The sequence below is a fragment of the Cryptomeria japonica genome, chromosome 4, assembly GCF_030272615.1.
Source record: "Cryptomeria japonica chromosome 4, Sugi_1.0, whole genome shotgun sequence".
In the NCBI taxonomy this organism is placed as follows: domain Eukaryota; kingdom Viridiplantae; phylum Streptophyta; class Pinopsida; order Cupressales; family Cupressaceae; genus Cryptomeria; species Cryptomeria japonica.
The window spans coordinates 393,172,198-393,198,561 of record NC_081408.1 but is presented as its reverse complement, the minus strand read 5'-3'; the positions used below and the strand labels follow the sequence as shown (position 1 = coordinate 393,198,561).

The following is a 26,364-nucleotide window of genomic DNA, read 5'->3' as shown; positions in this document are numbered from 1 at the left end:
CTTGGGCTTAAGTAATTGCCCATACTTCATTGTCTATTCCTACATCAATCACGTTGATGTTGGCCTTTTACTTCAAACATCTATCATCATCATGATCTCTAAGTCACCATTGACAAAGGAGTCCTATTTCATATTGGTTTCTATGGAAATCCCTAACAAAGTGTCTCACTCACCAGATTGTCAACATTGGATAATAAGACAACCTTTGGAGTTGGTGTGTATCCAACAACGACCTCCCCCAATTTGATTTTGATAGCCTCACAAAGATGCATTCATGGTATTTTGCAACTTCATTGGAGTGGTCAGTCGGTGTGTAATGTATACCCCTGATTTTTATTTTTTTTTGTTGAAGATGTTTTGACACTCAATGCTTTTGCCAATACAAATGTAAATGCTTGCAAAATAATTGATCCGATTTATTTAATTCATCCATAGCAAAGTACATGTCATGAAAACACCAATATTTATCACCCCAAACCTAAGTTACCAGGTTCGCCCTTGGACCCCCTGGTATCGGTCCTGGTTCGAATGGGTTCATGGTTCGGGTCCGGTTCGGACTGGGTTCAACCAGGGTTCGAAAAACCCAGAGGTGGTTCGTCCTTGGTCGAACCCAATCGAACCCGAGTCAAACCCAGTCGAACCCAGGTGGACCCAGGTCGAACCCAGGCGGCTGGGCGGCCCAAAAAAGCAAATTATATGCAAAATTTAAATTTTTTTTGAATTCCGCCTACTAAAAAGTGAAACTTATATCCTAAAAGTGACTTCTAACACATTATATTCACTCATTTCACCTCATTTGTGTTACAAACATATGTTTTATGAGAGCAGGTTGAAGAAAGGGTGAACAAAATTTGGCTTCCAAGATCAAAGAGGAGTTGAAGACTGATGTTTGTTTTGTTGTTTATATGATGCTATGTGACATGCAAATTTTTAATTCATGCTTATAGGCTTCACAAATATATATATATATATATATATATATATATATATATATATATATATAAAGAATTTACATGTTTTTGTACTAACGAACCCAAACGAACCCAAACCCCTTTTCAAAATTTTGCCGTACCGGCGTACCATGCCCTTCGAACCCGAACCCGTGCCCGAACCCGAACCGGCAGCCTAGCCCCAAACTGAAAATGCGATACCAACATCTAAACTAATTATATTTCAGTCATTACATCAGTTAAATACCTCTTGTTTGTAGCCCCAAACAATCATCATGGGTCTGATATAAAGGCTGATTTTGGGACAGTCATCAACAGTGACTTACCAAGGTCTTCAAGTGACTGAAATAAATGCTCCAGGAGGCTGCTATGGTGCCAACTTCACCTTAAATATTGCAAATAGGTCTCTAAAACCACTCAGAAATATTCAGCAGCAAGGAATTCTCTCTTTTTGATTGACTAAAACTCAGAACTATTGTAAGACACACTGTTGTAGCTGATCGCTGCACTTTGGTACTTGGTCGGCTAGCTTAAATCACCTTCAAACCCACTCCAAACACCTAAAACGCCTCTGAATTGTTTGCAACCACGCCTACTCCAGACACCTTAGAAAGAAGAGATTCAAACATTAAAAAAGAAGATTAAACACCCCAAAACTCCACACAAGCCCAACCAGGGTTAGGTGCTACCTACAAGGGGCAACTTTTTGAGCTAGAAAACTAAATGCCAAACCAAAACCCACATATTATATATTCATCATCATCACCTAGCCATAAGAAAACCTTTGAGACAATACCCAGAATAATATATATATTATTTTCGGAGATATTAGCAAAAATGTGAATGTCAGGGTAGCTGGAATGGTACAGCCAACTTTGGAAAATATCTCCAAGACTCTTGAAATTCAAACAGCACTCAAAAAAACCATAAATCGCACCAAAACAGGAAACCCAAATCAGAGAACTTCATAAATATTCATTTACAACAAACCCTTATCAACAAATTTCAAGCAAACACTGAAAACTCTATCTAAAAATCAACAGATCCCTATGGTAGATCTTGCACCACCAAAACCAAGCTAATTGACGAGGATTTTTGTCCACAACAACCCAAAGGAGAACTCTCCAGGTTCATTTCAATAGCATCTTGTTATGTGTGCACAAGCAAAATGAGAGAATGAGAGCCCAAATCCCAATATATAACCTTGGAGGGAGAAATTATGGCAACAAATATAATATTCCCTCGAAAAAGGCCTCCATATAACTTTTAAAAACAACTTATGTCTCCCATAGCCTAGGCGTCCCAATTGGAGACACTTTTCGAAATATTAAATATTAAATTGTCACTTTTAAAACACTTTGTGAAAATATTAAAATAATTTCCATCACCTTACGGAAACTCGCCAAAGCATCGAAAATAGAAAATCAAAGATGCCAAAACCAATTGAAGTTGACAAATGATAACTGATGCCGACATGAGAACATACATGGCAATGTTCTCCGAAACCAAATAGAACAAACCCAAAAATATTGGTACCATGCAAGCACTTACTATAAATAGCAACTGCTATTGAAACCCACTAAAATTGAGAACTAAGCTCACCAAGAACACTGTAACCCTTCATCACATTAGGAAACCTACAGAAACCCCTAAAAACTGGCTAATGCTCATAGAATGGGATGGCATAAAAACGAGGACATTACAAGGTAGAGTGGACTATTTTCCTTGTGTAAAGAAACTTGAGTACTCTTATTCTTTAGGTTGTATGGGTAGCCTTTTATTGAATAGCCCATAATTTGAAAAATATAACAAAACATTTTCTTGGGGCATTTGGCATTGGTGTGACCTTCACTTTTGCAATCTATACACCATAATTACTTATGTTCTTTGCTAGTTTCCTTCTCCATCTTCAATTCCTTCATCGTTCAAATCATGTCTTTGATAATACTTGTACTATTATAGATTCACTGTTACTACTTCCATCCAATCCATCATCTTCATCTATTTTTCATTTGGATCATAAAGAGATCTTGTCCTCACTTTCAATTTCCATCGCTCTACTATACACTTCATGTATGATGAAGGTGGTACAACTTTCACCTTTTTCTTTAATGAAGGAATAAGGCCTTTAATGAATCATCTTTTCTTTGTTCCATCTACTGGTTCTTATTGTAGTTTTATGAGTAATTCCTTGAATTATAAGCTCTTGCACTTTCATGCTTACATTGCTTGATGATGTAGGTTCTAGCTAAATTTTGTTTTCATCTTGAAGCAGTTTGTGTTCCTCTTAAAAAGACTTTCATGATTTATCCCGTGTATTTTAAGAGGTTGGCTCAATCATCTTTGTAAATAACAATTAAAAAAAACCATAGTTCAATGGGCCCCTATCCCCCCAAAAAACCAACATCTCCAAATGCAAGACATTTCGAGGACTCAAGGACGAGGATAAAACATTTTCAAGTTCATCCCTCTCTAAAAGGGTGTCCCTAGAATGTATCAAGCACATCAAGGAGTTTACGTGCTATTACAAAATTTCTCTATCATGATAACAATTTTGGTTTGTCTTAAATCTTTAAACAAATAGAAAACAAGATAACATGTACAAATGGTCAAGCTTGGATGAAGGAAAATTTACACAATATTGGAGGCAAAATAGACTATTTAAATAGTTTTTATTGTTTTTGTTTACTCAAATGTACACTCTCTTATCTCAGTAGAGAATGGAGTTATCGAGTTTTCATAAATGAAAAATATTTTTGAGTTTCTATAGATTGGTGTAAGAAGTTTCTAAAAATAGAGAAAAAAAAAATTAAAAGATTCAAGAATGACAATATTATTGTCTTTAATTGCACAACCATCGTCATTTAGACAAGTCATATTCCCAACTTCATGGTTAGTTCTCTGAAGAATAAAGCTTTGGTTAAAAATAATGAGGATTTGCTATTAAAACAAACAATGATAAAATTATGAAAAATGGCAAGCAAAATGTATGTCCATGTTGTCTCAAAGGCCTTAATTTGGGCTCAAGGGTAGCATCCACCCCTCTATCCCAAACCTTGCAAGGGGCACTACCCCTCACCCCCACTAGGTGCTATATCTCCAAACCCCTACTCTAAATTGCATATGGATAGATATATTTGTGGCACCAACTACCCTCCTCAAATCTAGTTCTATGGTCCCCATCGTCCCCCCTTCCAAAATTTGTGGAGCACTAGAAGAAGCAATGCCACAATTTGTTCAAATTGTTTATTGCAAAGCTCATATCAATTTGTTCAAATTGTTTATTGCAAAGCTAATATTAAGACATTAAATGTTACAAAAGATGATCCTACAGAGTCTAAAAATGCAATCTTGGTCAATGCTACAGTTTCCACCCAAGATAGGAGTGAAGATGTCATAAGATTTGTCATTCTTGATGCAAAAAGTTGTTAGTATAATTTTGTATAGATTTCAGTCTCTTTTACTCATATTGTTTACATAAATTATCAATTGTAACTTCTTTTACTCTTATTTGTAAAATATTTGATTATGACTTCTTTTGCTATTTGTTGTAATTAATTTTTCAAATATTAACTTGTACATATTATTTTGTTAGCAATCCCCTCGTCAAAGCCCATTTTGGGAAAAACATTCCCATTCCAAAAACACATTCCCCCATCCCAAAACCTTGTGGAACACTAGCTTTTTTGGAACATGTGGGTTTTTCTTGGCTTCACCCAATGCATGAGACCAAGCACTTGTTATACCTAAGCCAAACTCAAACCAAGAATGGACTAGTCCAGATCCATCTAAGATTCTTGAAAGCATATTTTCAGTATGTCAAGTTACCTTTTTTCTATACATTGTTATCCATCCTTTGTTTTGAGATAGAAAAATAAATCTTAAGTGTCACAATTTACAAAGTTAGGGCATCCATTCAAATGAAAATCTGCTTTTACGGTTGAAGAAAAGAACCTATGTTACCCGGGGACGCATCCCCAGTATTTTTTCAGACGTCCCCGTCCCGGGGACAGGGGACATCCCCATAAATTCTGCATATTGACAGTGAATTTTGGCAATGAATTCTATAAGCAATTTGACTTTGACTGTCAATTTAACAAAATTTGGCATAAGACTCTGCTAGTTCTTATATGTTAAGGTTCTATAATGTATATGTGCATGCTTTATCCATGTTTTCATATGAATATTTTAAATTTCCCTATATATTTCAAATTTCCCTATTTTTATATACCGTCCCCTTTTCCGTCCCCTATCGGTCTCCAAAATTGGCAAAAAAAATCACTATCCTGGAAACACGTACCCCCATCCCCTGCCATCCCTGTCCCGGAAACTCAGGGTAACATAGAAGAGAACAGCTCTAATACAGCTACACATGAAGCAGTGTTCCTAAATATAACAAATGTCTCGATAAATCACCTACTCGTTTCAAGAACAATTTAAATAGTAAACTACTCATAGAAAACAAGACCTAAGAAATGTAAAATAATCATTTGCATAAACATTATGTACATTCAACATAATTCACATAAATTTTAATGTTTGTGAACAAAGAAGAGGGAGTGAGGGAGAAAGAGAGAGAGAAAGGCAGACACTTGTTAGATGACCAGAAGAAATAATGACAACATGATGAAATAAAAATATGAAGCATTGACAAAAAAAATATTTGTTCATAAACATCTGTTCGAAGGGTTGTGACCAAATCATAATGTACATTCAAGTTAATTCTAAAAATAAAATTAATGTTTGTTCACAGAAGAGGGCGGGGTGGGGGGTTGGTGGAGAGGAGAGAGAGAGAGAGAGAGTTGTTAGATAACTACTAGGAAAGATGACAACATGACGAGATAAAAATAAGAAGCATAGGCAAAAAATATTTTTTCAAAAACATATTTAAAAGGGGTTGTGGTCAAATGGCCACAGGGCTCTCATGATAGAGACTCAGGTTCAAAACCCAAGTTACATCTTAGCACCAATGTGCATGCTGAAGCAGCATCCCTGCAGAAATTGGAGTGGTGTCAGCACAGATGACGCAGGTGTTGAGCAGTATGTGTGCAGGTCAAGGAATCGGAGCAGCTGCAGGCAAAGCAATATGTGGAGTATGGTATCTCTACAGGTGAAGGAGAAATTTGAGCAGCTACAGTTGAATCAATATGTGCAGCAGAATATCCTGTAAGTGAACCAGTAAGAACAGTATCCCGACAAGTAGAGTGATAGTTGAAGCAATGTTACAGCAGGTTGAATTATAAGTGCAGCACTATCCCTATAGATTGGCTTGTAAGGTCCCATAGGAGATAGGTCATTATCAATCCCTCACTAAATATAGAAAGGAATTGTTCAAAAACATCTTAAATAATTTCTTGTGAGGACAGAAGGGACACTAATCCTAAGGCATACAAAGAGTAAAGATAAGGTAGAAATTTAAGTTCCTGAATAGCAAATGATAAACTCTTTTTCCCTCACCTGCAAAACAGCACTCTTTAGTTGCTCACACAATTATGCCAATACTTTGCAAAAGTAGAAGCAACATCCCATTTAGAGACAAACAAATGCAAGCAAGGGTTGATAAAAAGTTAGACTCCGTACTAAATTTACAATAAACACAAATACATTTGCCTACTAATTATTTGGGATACAAATAACCTCATTTTTCTAATTTAGTATATGCAAGGGCTTTTTCCAGCAGAAAATTGCAATCAAAAATCGCTAGAACATAAAATGAGATCAAAAGTACATATAACGTAGAGGAGAGTACTATACCATGTTGATATGATTTTTGATCTGGCGTTCATATACAAAGTCAAAGGGACCCAGTATGTGTCTGCGGGGGGCAGGAGCAACCCCATGTTCTGTTGCTATGCGGTGTGGGCATGTCATAGTGGTGTGTCCTTTAAATTCACAAGAGTTAAATAACAATTAGATTTAACAAAAGAGTAACCCTTATCTTTTGACAAAGTATTTTCCAGCCAATAAGAAAGGTCCTAGAACAATCCAAAAGTCAAACAAACATAGAAAGAAATAAGATAATACCAGGCTGTTTACACAAAAAACATGGCTTCTTAGGACAGTCAATATAAGTAGCTCCTTTGAACCCAGCTTCATGACCAACTTGTTTGCAGACCTGAACAACAACCAAACATGTTTGCAACCAACAGATGTTAAGGATTCTTATACACAAAAAAACCCATCTAGCATAAAGAATCAAAATCATGTCTGAATTATATCTATACCTCTAAATTGTTCACATGTTTTTCAGTGAAACCTTGCATTATGTGACAAAAAATACATGGCACCCACTAGAAAATGGCCGTATTAATTACAAGAATGTGTATAAAAAAAAAACATACATCATAGGCACTTCTAAAAAACTTTCACCACAATATTTACAGTTTACCTGATCCTAGACAGCAGAATTTCAGTGTTTAAATAAAAATACTCATGTCCAGTTCACCCACAAGTTGGATATTATGATGATTTGTGATGTCCCCGACTCAAGCCATAAGACTTAATAGTGCATTGGCTCTCTTTTCCTTGGATTACCCAAAGAGGAAGAGGACATAGAGCATTATTGGGTAAGTATGGAATCTTTGGCTTGTATTCTATTCTATTCTTAAGTTGTGGGAAAATCTTTTTATGCAACTTAAGTGATTTTAAGTTGTCTACACGTCTTTTTATGCAAATTAAGTGGCTCCTAGCCAAAAGACATAAGTTGTCCCCCTTTCATGTACGTTAAGTGATTTTAAAAAGCATGTGACAAAAAGGCCAAGGGGTTTGTGAGTTTGCAAGGAGCCTATTGGCTCATGGAGCATTGAATTAAGAGGTGTTGGATCAAAAGTTGAGGTTAATTCATCTCTTCGGGAGCTAATATATAGCATTCTAGGGATATTTTGGAGCTAATTATATGTTATATTATCAGTCTTTTATCTATTGTTGCTGCAATCTTTGGCTTAAGGTCTGAAACCCTTGAGTCTCCTTGGTTTCAGAGAGACATGTGGGCTCCCCTAGTCAGAAGGGTGTGTTTCAGTGGAAGGCTTTGGTTTATCATACCCTTGCACGTCATTTTTCAGGGCTGCATGTAATATCCCCACAAATTTTTTCCAAAATTTTTCCACAGATTTACACACACCAATCACCCCTTAGGGTTACAATAATGTAATCCAAATCAATTGAAAGGAACCCTTCCACCTTTTAATCACCGAGGGCCCAAAATGGGAGGGTGAGGGCATACAGTGACAGGGGATCGTTAGATGCAACACTGAAAATACAGATTACAATACTTGGGCGGCAGGCCAGCCCCTTCCGCTTATACAGCGGGATATTGAAAACAATGCAATCACCTGACGGTAAACCAACCAAGGACAAGCCAAAGAACTGAGAATGCGAGACTCAACCGCTTGAGCAGCGGGAGGACCAGAAATGGAAATTAATATCAACTCAACTGCTTATTCAACGGCAGGACAACATTACAATCAACTCAACTGCTTATGCACCGGGAGGACAGCATTACAAACTCGAGATAGGCAGCCAAGCCAACCTCTTCCACTTATGCAATTGGAACCAAATTAGAAATCTAAAAGGTAGCTGTTAGTACTACTAACCAGCTTTACAATTCATTACAAGATTTCAGAATATAATAAATATTGCTAATCTAAGGTAAGCGGCTAAGCCAGCCTCTTCCACTTATGCAGTGGGACAGCAGATTGCCAAAATGTTGTTGTTAGTACTATTAACCAGCATTACAATGAATATAGAATTTGATAACCAAGTGTTGATTAAGAGCTGACAACTGCAACGACACCTCCAATCATCATCTAACCACCCAATCTACTCACTCTCAAAATCACACCCAAAATCCAACTTTTGAAAATCTAATATATATGACAGCAGGCTGGAATTGAATAACCAGCAACACTAAACCACACCAAAATGCTCCTAACTTGCTCAAAACCCACTCAAATCACCCAACAACACACCCAAACCGACCATAAGCATTAAGAAACCAAGTACGAACTAGAAAACAGCAGCAATATGAACCCAAACACTTAGCACGCATCCCAATGCACCTCCCTAACAAGTACATCTAGGCTGGAAAGTACGATTTGCATTTAAAATTTGGAAACTCAACACCGGGGGCTGAAAACTTACGAATCTCATCGCTGGATGCATACAAATCTTTAGATCCAATACCCAGAATCAACAAGAGCCCGCACAGAAAGCTAGGAATGAAAATACGCTTCAGCCATGACGCCAACCAGCAACCAGGAAACACAAACTCACACCAAAACAGAAAACCAACTGATGCAACCATTCTCAATAAGCGCTATCTATTCCTTTGAGTGAGAAATAGTCTCTCCACAGCTAGGTGCTATTTCTCAAGCACGAAACTGACATAGGCTTGGAAGCTCGCAACTTTGAAGCACAAATCTGGCACCATTCCGGTAGCACTTCGTTATATAATTTTTCATGGATGCAAAAATGAGAGCCAAGGTGCATATTTATAACTTTCTCCGCAAGTCGAACTTTCTTTCCCTCCAATATGGGATTAAACATCCACATTCAAATCTCCTTAGGATAAAATTAATATTTTCTCCCTTCCTAAGTCATCCATCCATAAAATAATCAAATATTAATACCTCATGCCTAAGGTATTAATATATTAAAAACACCTTCTCCTCAAATACTAATTATGGCCAAATTGAGCCGGAGACTGAAGTGTTGGAAATTACCAAAACTGAACTGAGTTGGAGCTCTGAACTGAACTGCTAAAAATAGTCCTCTGAGTGAATACAGGATCTTGCCAAAATAATACTGCCAGAAATAGCCACTGAGCTGAGCTGCAAAATCCCTACCAAAAATAGTACTTACTATAAATAGCATACTGCTAGAAATAGTAAGTGTTTCCAAAGTGATTTTTACCACATTCTGAGTAACTGCCAAACTTACTAAAAATAGTACGTCTCGAAAAGGTCCTCGGATTGGTTTGCATGTTATACCATCACAGAGCTCTCAAAAACCCAAAAAAACACAGAAAACTCAACTATTATGCCTCCACTTACTAAAAATAGTAAGTCGGTCAAACTCCATAACTTGCTATGCATGTACCCACACTGCGAAGCTTTTTGAAAACCTAGAAGGAATCCAGAATCCAAACTGACAATTTCCAACATGCAAGCCTTCGAAACTGCAGAAACATCCTCCCAGAGGTAGGAAACCCTAATTTTTGCTTCCAACTAGCCTGCGGGTCTCTGGAATGGGCTAACGGTCAGTTAAGCTGATTACTACTGAGAAGATGACATTACAGTCCGCCCTCCCCAAGATTGCTTGTCCTCAAGCAACCACAAGTCGGGATGCTGCGAAATCTCCTCATTCTCCCAAGTAGCATCCTCCACATGTAAGTTCTTCCACTTCACCGAATACTCTTTGATTGTCCTTCTCCTCAAAGAGCGTTCTCGTGAATCAATGATCTCCTTTGTAATCAATACCAACTGTTCTTCCTCATCCAGGTGAGGTAAATCTGAAGAGACCACAACAATGTGTCCAAGCGCCTTCTTGAGGCGTGTCACATGGAAAACATTATGTATCTTGTTGTTTTCAGGTAACTCCAACTGATAAGCCATTTCTCCAACCTTCCTAGTGACTCCGAATGGTCCATAAAAACGAGGCTTGAGCTTCTCTGCTCCACTCTTCTTGAGAGTGGACTACTACTAAGGTTGGAGCCTCAAGTAGACCATATCTCCAACCTCAAAAGAGCACTCTACTCGCTGACAATCAGCATACATCTTATGCTTATTCTGTGCATGCTGAAGGTTGTTCTTCAAGGATCTCAGAATGTCTTGACTTTGCTGCAACATATCCCTCGCTTAAGGGGCTCTACTATCTCCAAAAGTCAAATCAGCAAAGCTAGGTGCCTCATATCCATACAAGGTTGTGAAAGGAGACATCCTAATCAACACGCAATAGGAAGAGTTGTAACAATACTCTCCCAAATGAAGCCATCTCACCCAAGCCTTATGCTGCCCTGACACATACTTTTTAGATAACCTTCTAACCACTTATTCACAACCTCAGTTTGTCCATCAGTCTGAAGGTGATGACTGGTGTTGGGAGTGAGTACTGGGGCACTCAATCCGAATATCTCCTGCCAAAAGATGCTTAGGAACTTGTTGTCCCTATCACTCGCAATGGTTTTTGGCAAACCATGCAATCTAAACACTTCTCTGAAGAAGAGATCAGCAACCTGAGCCGCTGCAAATGAACCGGTAATGGCAAAGAAGTGTGCAAACTTAGCCAATATGTGCACAACAACATATATGCAATCTTTCTCTTGCATCCTTGGTGGGCCCAGTGATGAAAGTTATCGAAATGCTTGGCCCTTTCTGATTAGGAATAGGTAAGGGCTGCAGCAAACCAGCTGAGAAAGTGCGTGTATCTTTGTTCTGTTGGCAAACCGAACACTATAATGTAGCGAAGGGCCTCATCCTTGAGTCCCTTCCAAGAAAATCTTCCTTGGATTTGCCGATATGACTTGAAATACCCTTGATGACCAGCCAAGGGGATGTCATGAAATGATTGAAGAATCCTCTTCTTTAACTTGGAATCAGGTACTAGGAAGATTCTACCTTTATAGTCTATCAAATCATCATCCATCTGATACCTTCCATCATGCAAAGTGCCATCCACTAGTCTAGTAGCAAACTGATTGTTGGCATACTCTATAATAATCTCTTGTTTCCAATCAGCAATAATCTCAACCAACAAACTCAAATGCGGCCATCTTAACAAAGCATCAGCCACAATGGTGTTCTTCCCCACTCCTTGCACTCCGTCATAGAAACTGTCTCTAAGATCAAATCTGTTGTCCCAAATGCAAATACAAGTTGAGTGTAAGCAATAACAATGTTCTGGTGCCCAAATGTTCAACCAAAACCCAAACTGGTTAGCCCAAATAGACATCCAATCTATCTGAAGCCCCAAATAAATCCTGACAATGAGCTAATTGGACTGAAATTGTTCAAATCTATAGCTGAGAAAATCTGATTTTTCAATATATAACCTTTGCATTAAAGAACCATCACTGCAAAACTGAGTAACTTCAGCTAAAATCAATTTTCTTTTCAAACCATGAGCTAGAAGTGACTTCCCAAGAATCACCAACTTGGTGGGAAACCAAGTTTTACTCATAATCTATTTCCATTCCATTTGCAAGAACTCAAATAGGCTCATTTGGTCACAGAAATATGAGGTAACAGCAGCACTAAAATCACCTTTCAGATTCACAACACTCCATGGTATACTTCTTCCATCGTCTTTCGTCACCAACAATCCTTGAAAAGGGTTTGGTGCATAGATACCAACCCCAAGAGTGGCTCAGCCATGTTGTTGCTGCACTCCTAAGATTCCCATTTGGCCCTCACTGAAAATGCATTCAATGATGCTTGTAGATTCATCACCAATGCAACACTCCTCGTCAAACTATAGGCTTCCAATGTCAACCATCAAATCATGGCAATCCACACCATCATGGTCCTTGTTGACGTGTTTTTTATGACAGCGTCGAACACAAAATAAAGTTGCCTAATGGTCACTTCACTCTCTCTTGATCAAAGTACGATTGTGTGCTAAGATTGCAGGAAGATCAGACAATCGACTCCAAGGTTCCTTTATGCTACGGACGTGACTCAGTTGGCTGATGTGATTGCTGGTAATCCAAGGGGCCTTACGTTTGCATCATTCTTTCACTTCTTTGTTGTGGTTGGGACTCCATCATCGGATATGGCAATTATGCGATGTTGCTGCTTCGAACAGACTAACATGAACTGAAAGTAAAAGGGAAAGGGTTTAGAAGGATCTAAATCTACTCCTAAGGGCAGTGATAACAATGAATAGTGCTTTGGTGGACAAATTCCAAATAAACCAAGCTCTGCTTCGCCAAGATCAACTACAACTCCGCAAGAACCAGTGCAATCTTCTGGGGATGGTAGAGGATTTTCAAATCGAGAAAGTACATTTGGATACCCAAAAACAGTGCAATCCAAACAACTATCCACAATCGAACTCAACATAAATTTAGGGGGCTCAGACTAACTTTACACTGCAACTTACAATCAGCAAGATGCAAAAAGTATGAACCATGGAAATTCATCAAACACCATTACATTCTCTATTGAAATCAAAGCACTTTACTATTTCTAATCTAAGTGAGGAAGGTGAAACCATGCAAGCTTTGAAAAAAAAATTTAAGTGGACACCATCAGAGAACAATGTTTCACTGTTATTATCTCAAAACTTATCGCAACAATTTCATACAAAGCTCCCCCTTTCCAAATAACGAGGGGTCACCCCTTTATATAGGCCTCAAGCCATGATTACATGCAAAACCCTAATTAGGGTTTTCCCTAAAAGATTCTCCACTCAAGATGCAACAAGGTGGGAATCAACAATAAATGCCCATCATGCCCATATACAATTAATTCCATCCCATTACAATTAATTACATTCCAAAAGTGCCCACTATGCAATGAATGTACCCTCATGCAAAAATCGCTCGTGATGCCATAAATGCACCATCATCTTCTAAATGTGATGGCTGCATGCAAAAGGAATATATCATAATGCCATAAATGTGACGGTTGCATGCGCAGAGAGATGCTTCATGAATTCAACGTATGTTGACTCGACTGCCACTTGGCGAGAAAACCTTGGAGAGAGAACACTTCAAGAGAGAAGAATTTGATCCATGAAGAATTTTTCTTCAAGTTTTTCGAACTCTCCTTGCTCTGCAGGAGATTTTCAACAATTCTCCATCATCTCCTATTTTTTAGGAATTTTGCAGAAATTAGGGTTTCAAGCCCAGGAGGAAGAGAATTCTCCCACGAATCAAAATCTGTAAATCTTTCTAAATTCGGAGGTCATTTGAGCCCTGAAAATGGATTTTTCAAATTTTTCCCTAGTGGGGAAATTTCTTGTTCAGTTCATCCCTGATTCCTTCCTTGCCTTAGAAATTTTATTTTCAATTCATCCTTGGATGTGATTTCTTATTGTGGAGGAATTCTCCTTTGGAAAGAAATTTGTTCCTTACCCTGAGGAAGGAAATTCTTCATACCTTAGCCAATTTTCATGATTTCCAAGAACTATGTCCTGAAGGAATTTCTTCTTCTTGGGTGCAATTCTTCCCCGATGAAGGAATTCATCTCTTTGTGCACTGTCCATGAGAAGATCATTTTAGCGCACTCCTGTGTTCCTAGGCGGCATTTTACACTTGGTGGGGAATTCTTTCAATTCCATGGATTCCTTGCATCCCTCTATCTAGCGCTCCTTCTCTCACTTGGGCGCTAAAATGCCTTGGTCAAGGACTCTTGCAATTTGCTTGTTTCTCCATGCACTCTTCATTCTAGCGCCCTCCACAAGGCTTGGGCGGAAATTCCTCCTGAGGAAGGAATTCATTGTTTTGTGAATTGTCCATGTCTTCTTTTCAACATCCCTATTTTTTAGGGATCCTCCTAAAGTTTAGGAGCCAGGTTCATTGGATGGAGAATTCTGCCACGATTCCGAATCTATAACAATTTCCTCATTCCGGTGAGATTCGGTGTCTAAAAATAGCAAATTCAAAAATTTGCCCTAGGGGAGTTTTACTTTCTATTCCTCCTTGACCCCTTGGATTCCATGCCTTAGGCAAAATTTCAACTTTTTAGCTTGGGCGTTGAATTCACCGTGCCTTGGAATTTTCACTTTTTTACACCTTCCATGGAATGCCCATTTTGGCGCCCAATCACACCCCCTTGGGCGGAATTTTCACATGGGCCAAGGATTCATGAAATTTGTCTGCTTATATCCTTGCCTCCTCCATTTTGGCGCCCAAGTCCTCATCTGGGCGGATTTTCTCATGGGCCAAGGATTCATGAAATTTGTCTGCTTATCCTTGCCTCCTCCATTTTGGCGCCCAAGTCCTCATCTGGGCGGATTTTCTCATGGGCCAAGGATTCATGAAATTTGTTTGCTTATCCTTGCCTCCTCCATTTTGGCACCCAAGTCCACATCTAGACGGATTTTCTCATGGGCCAAGGATTCATGAAATTTGTCCGCTTATCCTTGCCTCCTTCATTTTGGCGCCCAAGTCCATAGCTAGGCGGATTTTCACCTGGGCCAAGGATTCATGAAATTTGTCCGCTTATCCTTGCCTCCTTCATTTTGGCGCCCAAGTCCACAGCTAGGCAGATTTTCACCTGGGCTGAGGATTCATGAAATTTGTAGTTCGATTTTCCAGACCTGGGACAATTTGACCCCTTTGCAATTTTGGAATGATTTCCTGAACCTTGGTGAATTTTTGAGCTTTCCATTTTAGGCATAGGCTTCCAGCACTTGATCGATTTCTGGCTTTCTCTGTCTGTTGTCTGACTTTCCGGAATTATAAATGTCTAAGAACGTCTGATCATTGTTGCCTTATCTAACTGACCTTGCCAATACTGACTTTCCAAAAATAGAAACCTTCAAAAATGTCAACGTTAGACCCCTAGACAGGGTGCAAGAATGACTTACTATAAATAGAAACTTACTAAAAATAGAAATTACTAAAAATAGTAAGTTTGATTTTTGGCAAAATGACGACATTCCGGGACCCGGAAAAATCCCTAAAAAATAGGGACTTTCTAAAAATAGAAAGTTGCTCTGTTTTGGCTCAAATTTTACTGGGAGGTTCCTTGAAAGGTCTTGATTCCAGTTGTATGTTCATTTTTCCCAAAACCCTAACAGAAACCCCTAAAATCTAGGACAGAAGGCAAAAACCCTAAAATTCACAAAACGAGTCCTAGACTTAGCCGAATTTGCTCAAACGAAAGGCAGATTTGACCAATATGACCCCCAAACACTTACAAAGTGGAGAAACTGACGAGACTGCTGCGAAAAGACCCCAAAAACAAAGCCAAAAGACCGGAAGGGCCTAAAAAGTAGGGGGTCTCCATTTGCAATGGGTCGATGTGTGAAAACGTCACAACAATCCTCTGTAGAGAGTAAGTCACCAACAAACTTGGATGGCCCAATAGACAACTCAACCTGTTCTACTTCACAATTACATACCACACCTGGATCCCATATCTCATTCATGTCATCAGGGTTAAGAGCCATCTCATCATCCAACTGAAAGAGTGGATTATCTAAGGTCACATCAACACTCATCACAAAAAGAAGTTTATCAAACAATCTGAAAAGTATTTCCTTTTTCCAACTGAGACCAACTATCCTGCTGTCCTAAATCTAAAAATTCCAATTTAAGACACTGCTCCAAGTCAAATACTTTCAGAATTTGGTCAAGCTCATTCTTCAAACTATGAATCTCAACACCATTATTCTGAAATGCAATTTCTGATTGGTCCTCTAAATCTGCCCCTTGAATGTCATCATCTTGGTATATTTTAACCTCACAAAATAGGACAGCCTCTTGGTCATTAGGAACTTCTTCATTGACTGCAATATTTTCAGCTTCATAACATGAATCTCCATTCAACAACCTGTTAACCTTTTCCATTTTTAAATTTACCATGTAGGCATCCTTAAATGTATCAATTTCCTCATCATATGAAGTTACATGAACTTCATTGGAGACATCCCAAAAGCAATCTGAATTTCTATCTTTTTCCTCTTGTTTAACATCTTCAATTTTCATCTACTCTTCCTCTAGAAGCACATGAGTGCATTCAACACTGTCACTAGCTCCATAAGAAACATTAAGAGATTCATCATGCATAACCTCAATTACTGTTTTTTCGTCTTCTTCCGACATTGGTCTCAAGGACAAATAATTGACCAACTTCTAAACCCACGATCTAGCAGAACTCTTATCACTCCCGTCAAAGTGGGCCAGAGTAACCTTTCCAAGGGCTTGTTGATAATCTCATGGATCATAAGGGCAATTATCATATCTTCCACCTCTCTTCTTCTTTTGGTTCGTAAACTGATCCAAGGTGAGGATATTCTGGATCTCTACAGGGAGAGAAGCTGATGCAGGAGCATCCCCGGTTCTTGGCAATCTTACATCAACCAAAAATATTTCCTTTTTGTTTTGCTTTCTGTTTTGCAGTTTCAACATTTCATTCTGCATTTTCTGGCATTGGCTCACCGGATCTTGAGGAGTTGGATTTTGCTTGAGGACATGACCTTTATCAGCTTTATTTTTTACACTCCAACACATGTAAAACTTTCTTAAAATGCTTTAGTGTAGCACAATTGCTCTCATTTTTCTCTTCTCCCATTTAATCCAAGATTCAAAAGAAAAGAAAATTTCTTAAAAACAATATTGCGCATGGCACTACTGCTTCCATCCATCTCGTATAAATATATAGGCAACAGATTCTTGAATGACTTTCTATCACCACTAACATTACCTACAAGTATTGATCAAGCTATCCAACAACTATGTTCATCCTCCTAATGCTTGAGTGTTCATTCCACATTCCTTTGTGAGCAACACCAACCAATCATGTAGATCCAATGCTTCAAGCTACTTCCTCATGTAGAATAAAGATCCATTGCCTCTTTCTAACACAATCATGCCAAGGTATATCATTCAACATGCCTTTGACCATTTGTGTCACATACAATATGCGCATGTGGCAATCGATCTTGATGTCGAATTCCTCCTTCCCTCAACCAAGAAATGGGGAACTGTTGTGGGTGGTCAATCTCACATTCTTGAGCTACCCCTCCCTATAGTTTCTTATGGCAATCTCTAGAAGCGCAACAATAGAAAAGAGGGTCGAGTGAGCAGGAATTATATTTCCCTAGATAATCAATCTTGCCTAATAAACAATAAAAGGTTAATGCCCAAGAGGAAGCTAGCTCTATTTCCAACTATTTATGAAAGCGTCCATGAATGAAAAAAAGAACTAATTAGAAGCGGTTGTTGAGTAAATGAGGTGATTAAATGCTATTGGTAGGGGTCTAGGAGAAAACTTTGGAATGCGAACGAGTTGGAATGCGAAGCTAGGAATCAACAATGCGATCTCGATCGATAAATGGCATTTGATCTGCCTGATTGAAAGAGATGAATTCAATTAGCAAATTGTTTCCACCTCCTTACATACCATCTATCATCCACAGTCAAATGTCAGGCACTAGAATAAAGCAAGGAAGGATTCAATTCAATAATTGCCAAACTACAAACCAAAATCCCAATGATTCCCCTGTACCTATAGCCCTTAACTACATCCACAAACTAATGCTCAACAACTTGACCAAAATTTACTTTCCATCTTTGACATAGGGAATAACTATTACAGGTGCTACACTTGTTGACTAGTCATGAAGATGTACCATCCCACTTTTAGTCAAGAGGTGGGAAACAAAATGGCATATTTCCACCAAATAACTACTCATTAAAGCTCAAAAGCTAAAAAACCAAAATGGAACACAATATAGCTAATACCATTGAAAATCCAAATACACAAAAATGAAATTGGAAACAACATACTACAAAAACTACCTCTCCAGCACAACACCTAATCTCCAAATCAAAAGATAACTAGAGATGAGAATGAACCCCTATCCTCCTAGTGGGTCCCTCCTACCTCCTCTTTAACTAATTAGAATAAATGATCTTCTACAAAACAAGTTTCCTCTTCCTGACAAGAAACGACATAATGCACAAATGTTTTCTTCTTAAAATTATAATCATTTGTGTTATGGCCAATTTTACTTTTTTTTGCTAAGGTAAATAAGGACATCACCATGCCCTAGCTCAATTGTGGCACCCTTCTATAGATGGACATTTAAGCATTCCAATATGCCCACAAATTTAATCATATTAACATGGTGCCCCATTAGTGAGGAGTCCACTGGTCGGTAGCTTGTCTTAACACAAAATGGGATTTGAACCTTAGTCACTCACTTTTGAAAGTATCCCATTACCTTTACCTTGCAACCTAATGGGCATTATGGATGATTTTTTTAATCGATTTAACATTTCACAAATCTTTTAGTTTCTTTGTTTGGTGCAATTAGTATTGGACAACAACAAAGAATCTATAGAATCACAATAGAATCATCATGATAATCTTGGCAAGAAAACTTCTTATGATTTGGTAATGTGGATATAGAAGAATATTTTATGTTTTCTTTTGAGGCAACGCCAAAAGTTTCTTTAAATTGTAAAAACATTTTTCTTCTTTACAAACTAATGCTCATGTTGTATGAAAAGTTCACAAAACTCTATTGATATTGGCTTGATTCAATTTGTCTGAGTTGGAGCATCTCCATGAAATTAGTGTAATTGAAAGTAAGGCCAATGAGGATAATAGAACTAAAGCTATTAAGGGTAATAGAAATGAGCGTGCCATTTTCAATTTTTACATTAGTTAGACAGTATGCTTTCTTATTGTTTTCAAGCCTAGACACATAATCTATGTCATCTTCCTCAGCACCTAATTTTGAATTTTTATTTTTTTTAATAAGTCCTAATTTTGTATTTAAACCTACATAAGCAAGTCAATTTTCTTCTAGGTGGGTTGTTTATCATAGAGATCAAGAAGCATATACAAACTTTCTAAATATTCCACTTTCAATGCTTCAATGTCTATTAATATTGGGGATAAACACGTAGATTTCATCAAATCCAAAGCCCATCTATCTTTTTTGCTGAATTATACCAACTTCACAGTGTCAGCGAGGGGGGTAAGTTGTGTCTCAACCATCTCCTATGGATAATTAAAATCAAAGTGTTTTTCCATGTTTATACTCCATTCTTTATAATTTCCTTAAAATATTTTACTTGTGTCAAAGTTTAAATAATCTTTGTCATGACCAAAGCTAAGAGCAAGAAGCATGAAGGTGTCATTTTCCACCATAAATGCACCTGTGTTACAGATTGTATCTTCAATTTCAAAACACAACAAATTCCATGATACATAATGCAGCCATCAAATTTCAACAAAGATATCATGCTCTAGAGGGTTTGACCACTTGACGTCTAAGAAATTATTTGAAGTTTAACAACATATTGAACTGCCAACTTCCCCATGCAACCTCTTGAAAATATAAACTCGCCTTCTTTTCTAAACAACACTATCAACAAAGAAAGTAAACTTAAAAACTATTGAATGCTTTGGCAATAGTAAATCCTTGTTGGACTCCAATAAGGCACCATGTTTGGAGGAAAAAAACAAAGAATTAGGTTGCACAATTTTATTTGAGCTTTAGCCCCTTTTTAATTTGTCCCTTTTAGGACAGCAAAATCAAAAGGGGAAGCTCACCTATAATAGAAAACAAAACCCTAGAAGCCAAGGAAATGACCTCTAGCTTTTTACAATAAGTACAAGTTAAGCATGCATTGCAAACAAACTAAAGTAATGGCCTCTCTTTTTAGTTCTCAGCCAACACATGACGCTTATCAACACTACTTGATTTAAACAAATGAATAAACACAAGATTACACAAGACATCTTGAGCAGTAGTCTCAGCAAAAAATGGCATAAAAACCATAATGCAAAAATATAAGTGCCAATTGCATTTATTTATAAAATAAATAAAAAGCAGTTATAGATCCTAAGCTAAGAATAATTTGCTTGCAATCAAAGCAAGCACAAATTTGTCCCCAAAAAATAAATATGAGAACATATATCACTAAAAATAAACTCCCTAGAAGATCACCCAAAAATAGTTTCTCTTTGAATAGATCTTCTAGAAGATCATCTTGAAATAGTTGTCTCCCAAAAACAGCAACAATTAAAAATATTCTTGGCTAAAAGTAGCACAAACTAAAAGTAGTCAATTTGATAGTTGGCTCCTCACAATGATTCCAATACAATATGCCCGTTTGGACTATGGCAAATCCTCTAAAAAAGCAATGAAATCCATTAATGACTCACCAAACAATCTTGGTGACTTGAATCTAACTCCTTCCTCATAAATTTGTGAAATTCAGTATTCAATGTTGCAGACCTTTGATTCATATATCAAGGTTATACCTTGAATCAGTCACCAACATACAAAATGTACATAGAGTTAATCTTGAGGGCAATAATTGACTAAATTACTTGCACAAGATTAATTTGAATAAGGAACAAAAACTAAATAGAGATAAAACACCATGAAAATGGTGACAAAAAGGAATTGACATGGAGAAACCACATGTGGATTAAAATTCTACCAAAATGTGAGTCACACTCACTTAAGTACTCCAAAATGGAAATATACAAATGATGTCAAGGCTTAGGTTGTCTAAGAGTCCTCAGGAGCAAATAACAAGTCTACCCACGACCAATTTGCAACTCTCCATTAACTCCTTGCCTCAATACCATTTTAATATCAATATTAAAATGGAAATATACAAATGATCTCAAGGCTTAGGTTTTCTAAGAGTCCTTGGGAGCAATTAACAAATCTACCCATGACCAATTTGCAACTCTCCATAAACTCCTTGCCTCAATACACTATAAATATTAGAACACTCGCAAATACCTCCCAACAATTGAGTTACAATATTTGAAAAGCTCCATTTATGCTCAATTTGAGCTTCGAATACATGAATTGAAAGCTTCAAAGCCTTAGAAAATCCTTAGAAGTTGAAAGGAATGAAGAAATTGAGGAGACACCAAAAACTAGATTGCATCAAGATACTTTTCTGAGTAGAATCAAAACCTTTTTTTTACACGCTTTCAAAACTTCCCAAGCACTTTCTAAACCATGTCTGACACTTTTAAAACTGACCTAGTACTTTCCAAATCATGCAATTTCAAAAGTGTCCTACAGTAGTTGCAAAGACATGACCAACACTTCCAAAACTGCCTCAATAATTTCAAAATTGACACTAGCAGTAGCGAAACCACCCTTGTTGGCAATTTTCACTCTCCAACCTTCTGGAAGTCATAATTTTTTAATAAGGACTCAAAAAGAGTTGTCATTTTGCTAAATTGCACAAATTTTCAAGAGGAATCCAAATATGCAATCAAATGCCACTTTTAATGCCATCTAAGTTAATTACATTTATGAGGCCCATGGTGACCAAAACCAAACCTACAACGAAATTTCCTCTACCAACGAATGTTCAAAGATGTACCATACCATCTCAAACCTTTTCCAGCATCAAAGAAGGAGGCGTGCATCCAAAAACATACCATGAATTACAAAACCAAATTGATTTTCAGATCACAGCTCCCAAATTAGCAAGTTTTTGGTCCATAAAAGTTAAGGCCCAACAAATGAAAGTGGAATAACCCTTCAACAAATGACAAATACACCACTCATCTTACACCAAATAATGGAAGCAATCTAGAACTTACCACGACTCTTTCTCCATAAGTCTAGATGATACAATAGGGGCTGCCAAGCAACAACTCCACAAACATCCATAAGGCAACATCTACCACAACTTCATCTACAAACTTACCATGACAAAATTCATTTTGCATTGCCTACCAATAAGAATTTGATTACCTCCCTTAATCCAACCCAAACCATGGGGCTCACAGTACTAAAATGCGTTCAAACCAAATTTCTCAACCAATGTGCAATCAAGCTAGTTTGTGGCAAGAATAAAGTAAAGCATCAATCTTAAACATCACCAACAAATCACCACATATCTCCTTATCCTCAAAAATTTCTATTGTGTGATTAGCATCCTTTTTAGCCTTCCTTCTGTGTGAGCATTTTCAAGATAAAGTTTCCAACATGAAGACTATAAATGACCATCCATCCTACAATGGTCACAATGCGCAGAAATCTTTTTAGTGCTAATGAAATTAGTTACCTTTTTGTCCTTTGTAGTGCCTTAATATTTTTAGACTTGGAAGAAGCAGGCCAACCACCTATCTCAAGACAGACATTCCTCATCCATGTCAACTAAAATTGGAGAGCAAAACAGGCCAACAAAGATGACTACATAAACCTCTTATGTACTTCATTAAGATTTCAACATTGAGCACATCTTTACCCATTTGTATAGCTCTTCTATGAAATTCACAAGTTTGTACTTCCTTGACCACTGTTTTGCTTATGAAATTGTCAATACATGCTCTTTTCTTCCTTATAAATTGGATAGAATTGTTTCCTAATTAATTGCTTCAACTGCTCCCAAGATATTATAAAAGTTTGCTTTTTATTAGATAAAAGGGCATAATCAAGGTCCCCTTCCCTTACAAATACTGAAGGCAATTTGGTTCATAACAAAAATGTAATGTCCCCTAATCAGTTATACTTTTAAATTAACCTAAATTTGCCCAAATCTAAAATAGGTAATTAAGTTTATGGGAGTACCTTTGTATACTGTTTTCCTGCAACACAAAATTAGAGAACACATATGAAGTAATACTTACAAACTGAAACATATACTGATGAATTAGATTGAGTGATACAGTTCTTTGATGTATTAATTACCATTAATATTATATTTGCTAGATAAAATCAAGTTGTTGGTTAGTTGTCATTTTTTATTATTCAATCCTTAGTGCACTAGGCTAGCTGGATAGGGTGTCCAAGAGACCCCCCACCCTAGGCCCAAGAGCAGATGCTACATCCCTCTTGGCTCCATGTGGCAGGTGTTAAGCATCCATCATGGAGTGGCGCACCCAGTGAGGTGTCCTATCGCTGTTACCCCTCATCACAACCACCTCCTCTCTTAAGCCCAAGAGCAGATGCCTCATCCCTCTTGGCTCCATATGGCAGGGATTAGGCATTCACTATGGAGGGGCGTACCCAAGAGAGGGTCCCATATTAAGCAGTAATATGCAGTTGATATGATTAATCAATTAAACAATCTCATATAGATTATAAGTTCCATTATAGAGTTATATCATTTTACTGTTAGTATCATCATACTTATCACAGCCTTTATATTGTCAGTGTTAGCTTAGATTACTGTGTTGTGTCAGATTTTGTAATAGTCTTTAGATTCCACTTATTATCAGCTTTATATAATAAATTAGATTCAGTCCATTACATTATATTACCATATTTAATGTTGACAGCGTTATATAATTCACCTTCATCACACTATTATTCCTTATTATGACATTATATTTGATTATGTTTATTAACTGATTTCAGTGTTAAATTATATTTACAGATCATTTATCAAATGATCGATTGCATTATTGAACCATATTTATTGTGAACGATCGTTCACCAGATGATCGTTTGCATCATCAGATTGTAGTTATTGTGTTGTTGTGTTCATATATTTCTAGGTAAAACTAAGGCCTTGCAGAGCCCGTACCTTGGCTGAGTGTCCTGTGCGCGAGTCTGATGGAGCAGCTTCTTACTTTGATCCCTTCTCCTTTTCTTTCTTTCCTTCCATGCTAAGTGTGATGGTTGCTGGTGAAAGTCTGACCTTTCTTTTCCATATTTTCCTCTTCTGATTTTCCTGTCCAAAAATGTTATTCCTTTTTTCCCTATCCCCCCATGCCTCAAATGCAGAACCATCTTCTATAACTTTGGAGGGGAGTTGTAGAGTCATCTCTCTTAGCAAGGGACATCATTCTTCGTGGGGTGGTGACTCTTCCAATTGTCCTTTCAACTTTCACTGATCTTAATCACTGCTGTAGACATAATGGATCCCACCTTAACAAGGGTTAATATAAATCACATTTGTTCTGGGATGATGAATCGCTGCTGAATAATTATGAATTGTTTTGTCTTGTTAATGTAATCTGCATATTTTAATCACCTTATGAGCAGGTTTATTCACTTGTCAATTAACTGTTAAAAACAGTAATATCGCTGCATCATCTGTAGTTGCTATTGTATCTTGTGATATGTTTATATAGTCACTATTATATGTCATATATGTAATCTTTGACGTATGACAAAGGTTTATGCTTTGATCACTGTATTAGTTATCATATCAACGTAGGTTGTTGTCACATGAGTCAGTCGAGACAAATAGAAAATGGCGAGGTCTTATGAATAAGTCCATTTTCTTTGTGTTGGCGCCAAGCTAAGTTAGGATGGAATAATGTACCATAGTAGGGACATGACAAAAAACACACAAAAAATTGAAATATAACAACACTACTAGACTAACAACAAACACGTAACCAATCAAATCCTGAAGGCTCGAAGCTGCTCCTTGGATATCATGTGTAGCTCGGCTCTCAATGGGTCAAACTCGTCACTGGGAACCTCCTTTAGTAGCCTTTCCTATTTTGATTCTAGCCTCGTGCTCTGCCAGCAAAATCTTGTAGTTGTTGGCAGTGAAGTTCAGGCTCTCCTTACTTAGCTTTATTATTTTAATATTTTGTTCACAAAATCTTCCAAATCTTTGAATATTCTTTTGATCTTGAGCATTCTCTATTGGAAGAGGTCCATTTTCATTTTCTTAATGTGGTAGACAATGCACTGAACACCATATTTCTTTATCACTTCCTTGATTTCCCTTCTCCTAGTCAAATGATCCTTTTCCTTAGGTGTTTTAGTTTTCTTTTGATGTTCTTTAACATCCTCCTCCTAGATTTATCCACATTGTTCCTATTTGTAGCGATTCTCTTCACTAGCTGTCATCACCCTTTGGGTAGGGTTTCCATTTTGCTTTCTCAACAACAATAGAGCTCTTACGAGGCTTTTTTAGTATTGTATATTGAGAAAAGAACTTGAACTCCAACTATCCACATTTTGGCTTTCTTGGAAGTCACTATCCTCATTATCAAAAACATTATTCTTCTTGTAAACCTTTTCTCCTAGAGTTGAGTATTTGTTGTGGAATAAATACAATGTTTAATACTAGAGTTAACATAATTTGCAATATATAATGTTATCCAAAATAGACATAAATAGCAATGCATTTTGTACATGTGATAATTTATAACTCTAAAGGAAGTATCTAACGTGGCAAATTGAATAGCACAACCACATACATCAATCATATTATCACCAAACTCGTATAGTATATTCTCAATATCTATTATCATCAAGGGATTCCAATACTTAACTCAATCTTGAGCACTTGGAATGGTCATTCTCACTCTAAGAAGATTCCAGTGGTCTTGGCCCTCATAGCTATGGCACATCTAGGAGGAACTAGTTCTTATTCAAAACCAACACAGATGCTTTCCAAGCATCAACACAGCGTGCTCCAAAGTAATTGCTCAACATGCATACAACATGCTCTATAGTAATTACTCAACATGCAGAACAGCCCTAGCCAAGACAATCCCATGTGTACGTTGTACCCTGAGTTGGAGACACTATGTGTGCCCCCTTCTCCCATTCCCATAGATCACCAAACTAACTACTTCTTCCTTGAGTGATCTTCATGCCCCCTTCTCAAGTCTCACATGAATGCTTTATATGACATTTTAAGGGGTGGTTTCCAAACAATCACGCTCTTTCACAAAGTTTCCTTTTAATAACTATTTGATAAATAATTATCCCTCTCCCTTTCTAAAGGGGTTTTTATAACTATTCTTTATTAATCCCTCTTTTAATAAAAGGATCATAATAT

General features: G+C 37.4%; 1 protein-coding gene across 1 annotated transcript in view; it reads right to left on the bottom strand.

The window, feature by feature from the left end:
- LOC131074662 (protein DAMAGED DNA-BINDING 2) overlaps window positions 1–26,364 on the bottom strand; it is a 128,579-nt gene that overhangs the window by 58,334 nt on the left and 43,881 nt on the right. The window contains exons 2-3 of the mRNA XM_058011327.2: window positions 6,975–7,065; window positions 6,705–6,832 (exon numbers count right to left, since the gene is read on the bottom strand). Coding sequence (XP_057867310.2) covers window positions 6,705–6,832; window positions 6,975–7,065 — 219 coding nt within the window. The remainder of the gene's footprint in view (window positions 1–6,704; window positions 6,833–6,974; window positions 7,066–26,364) is intronic.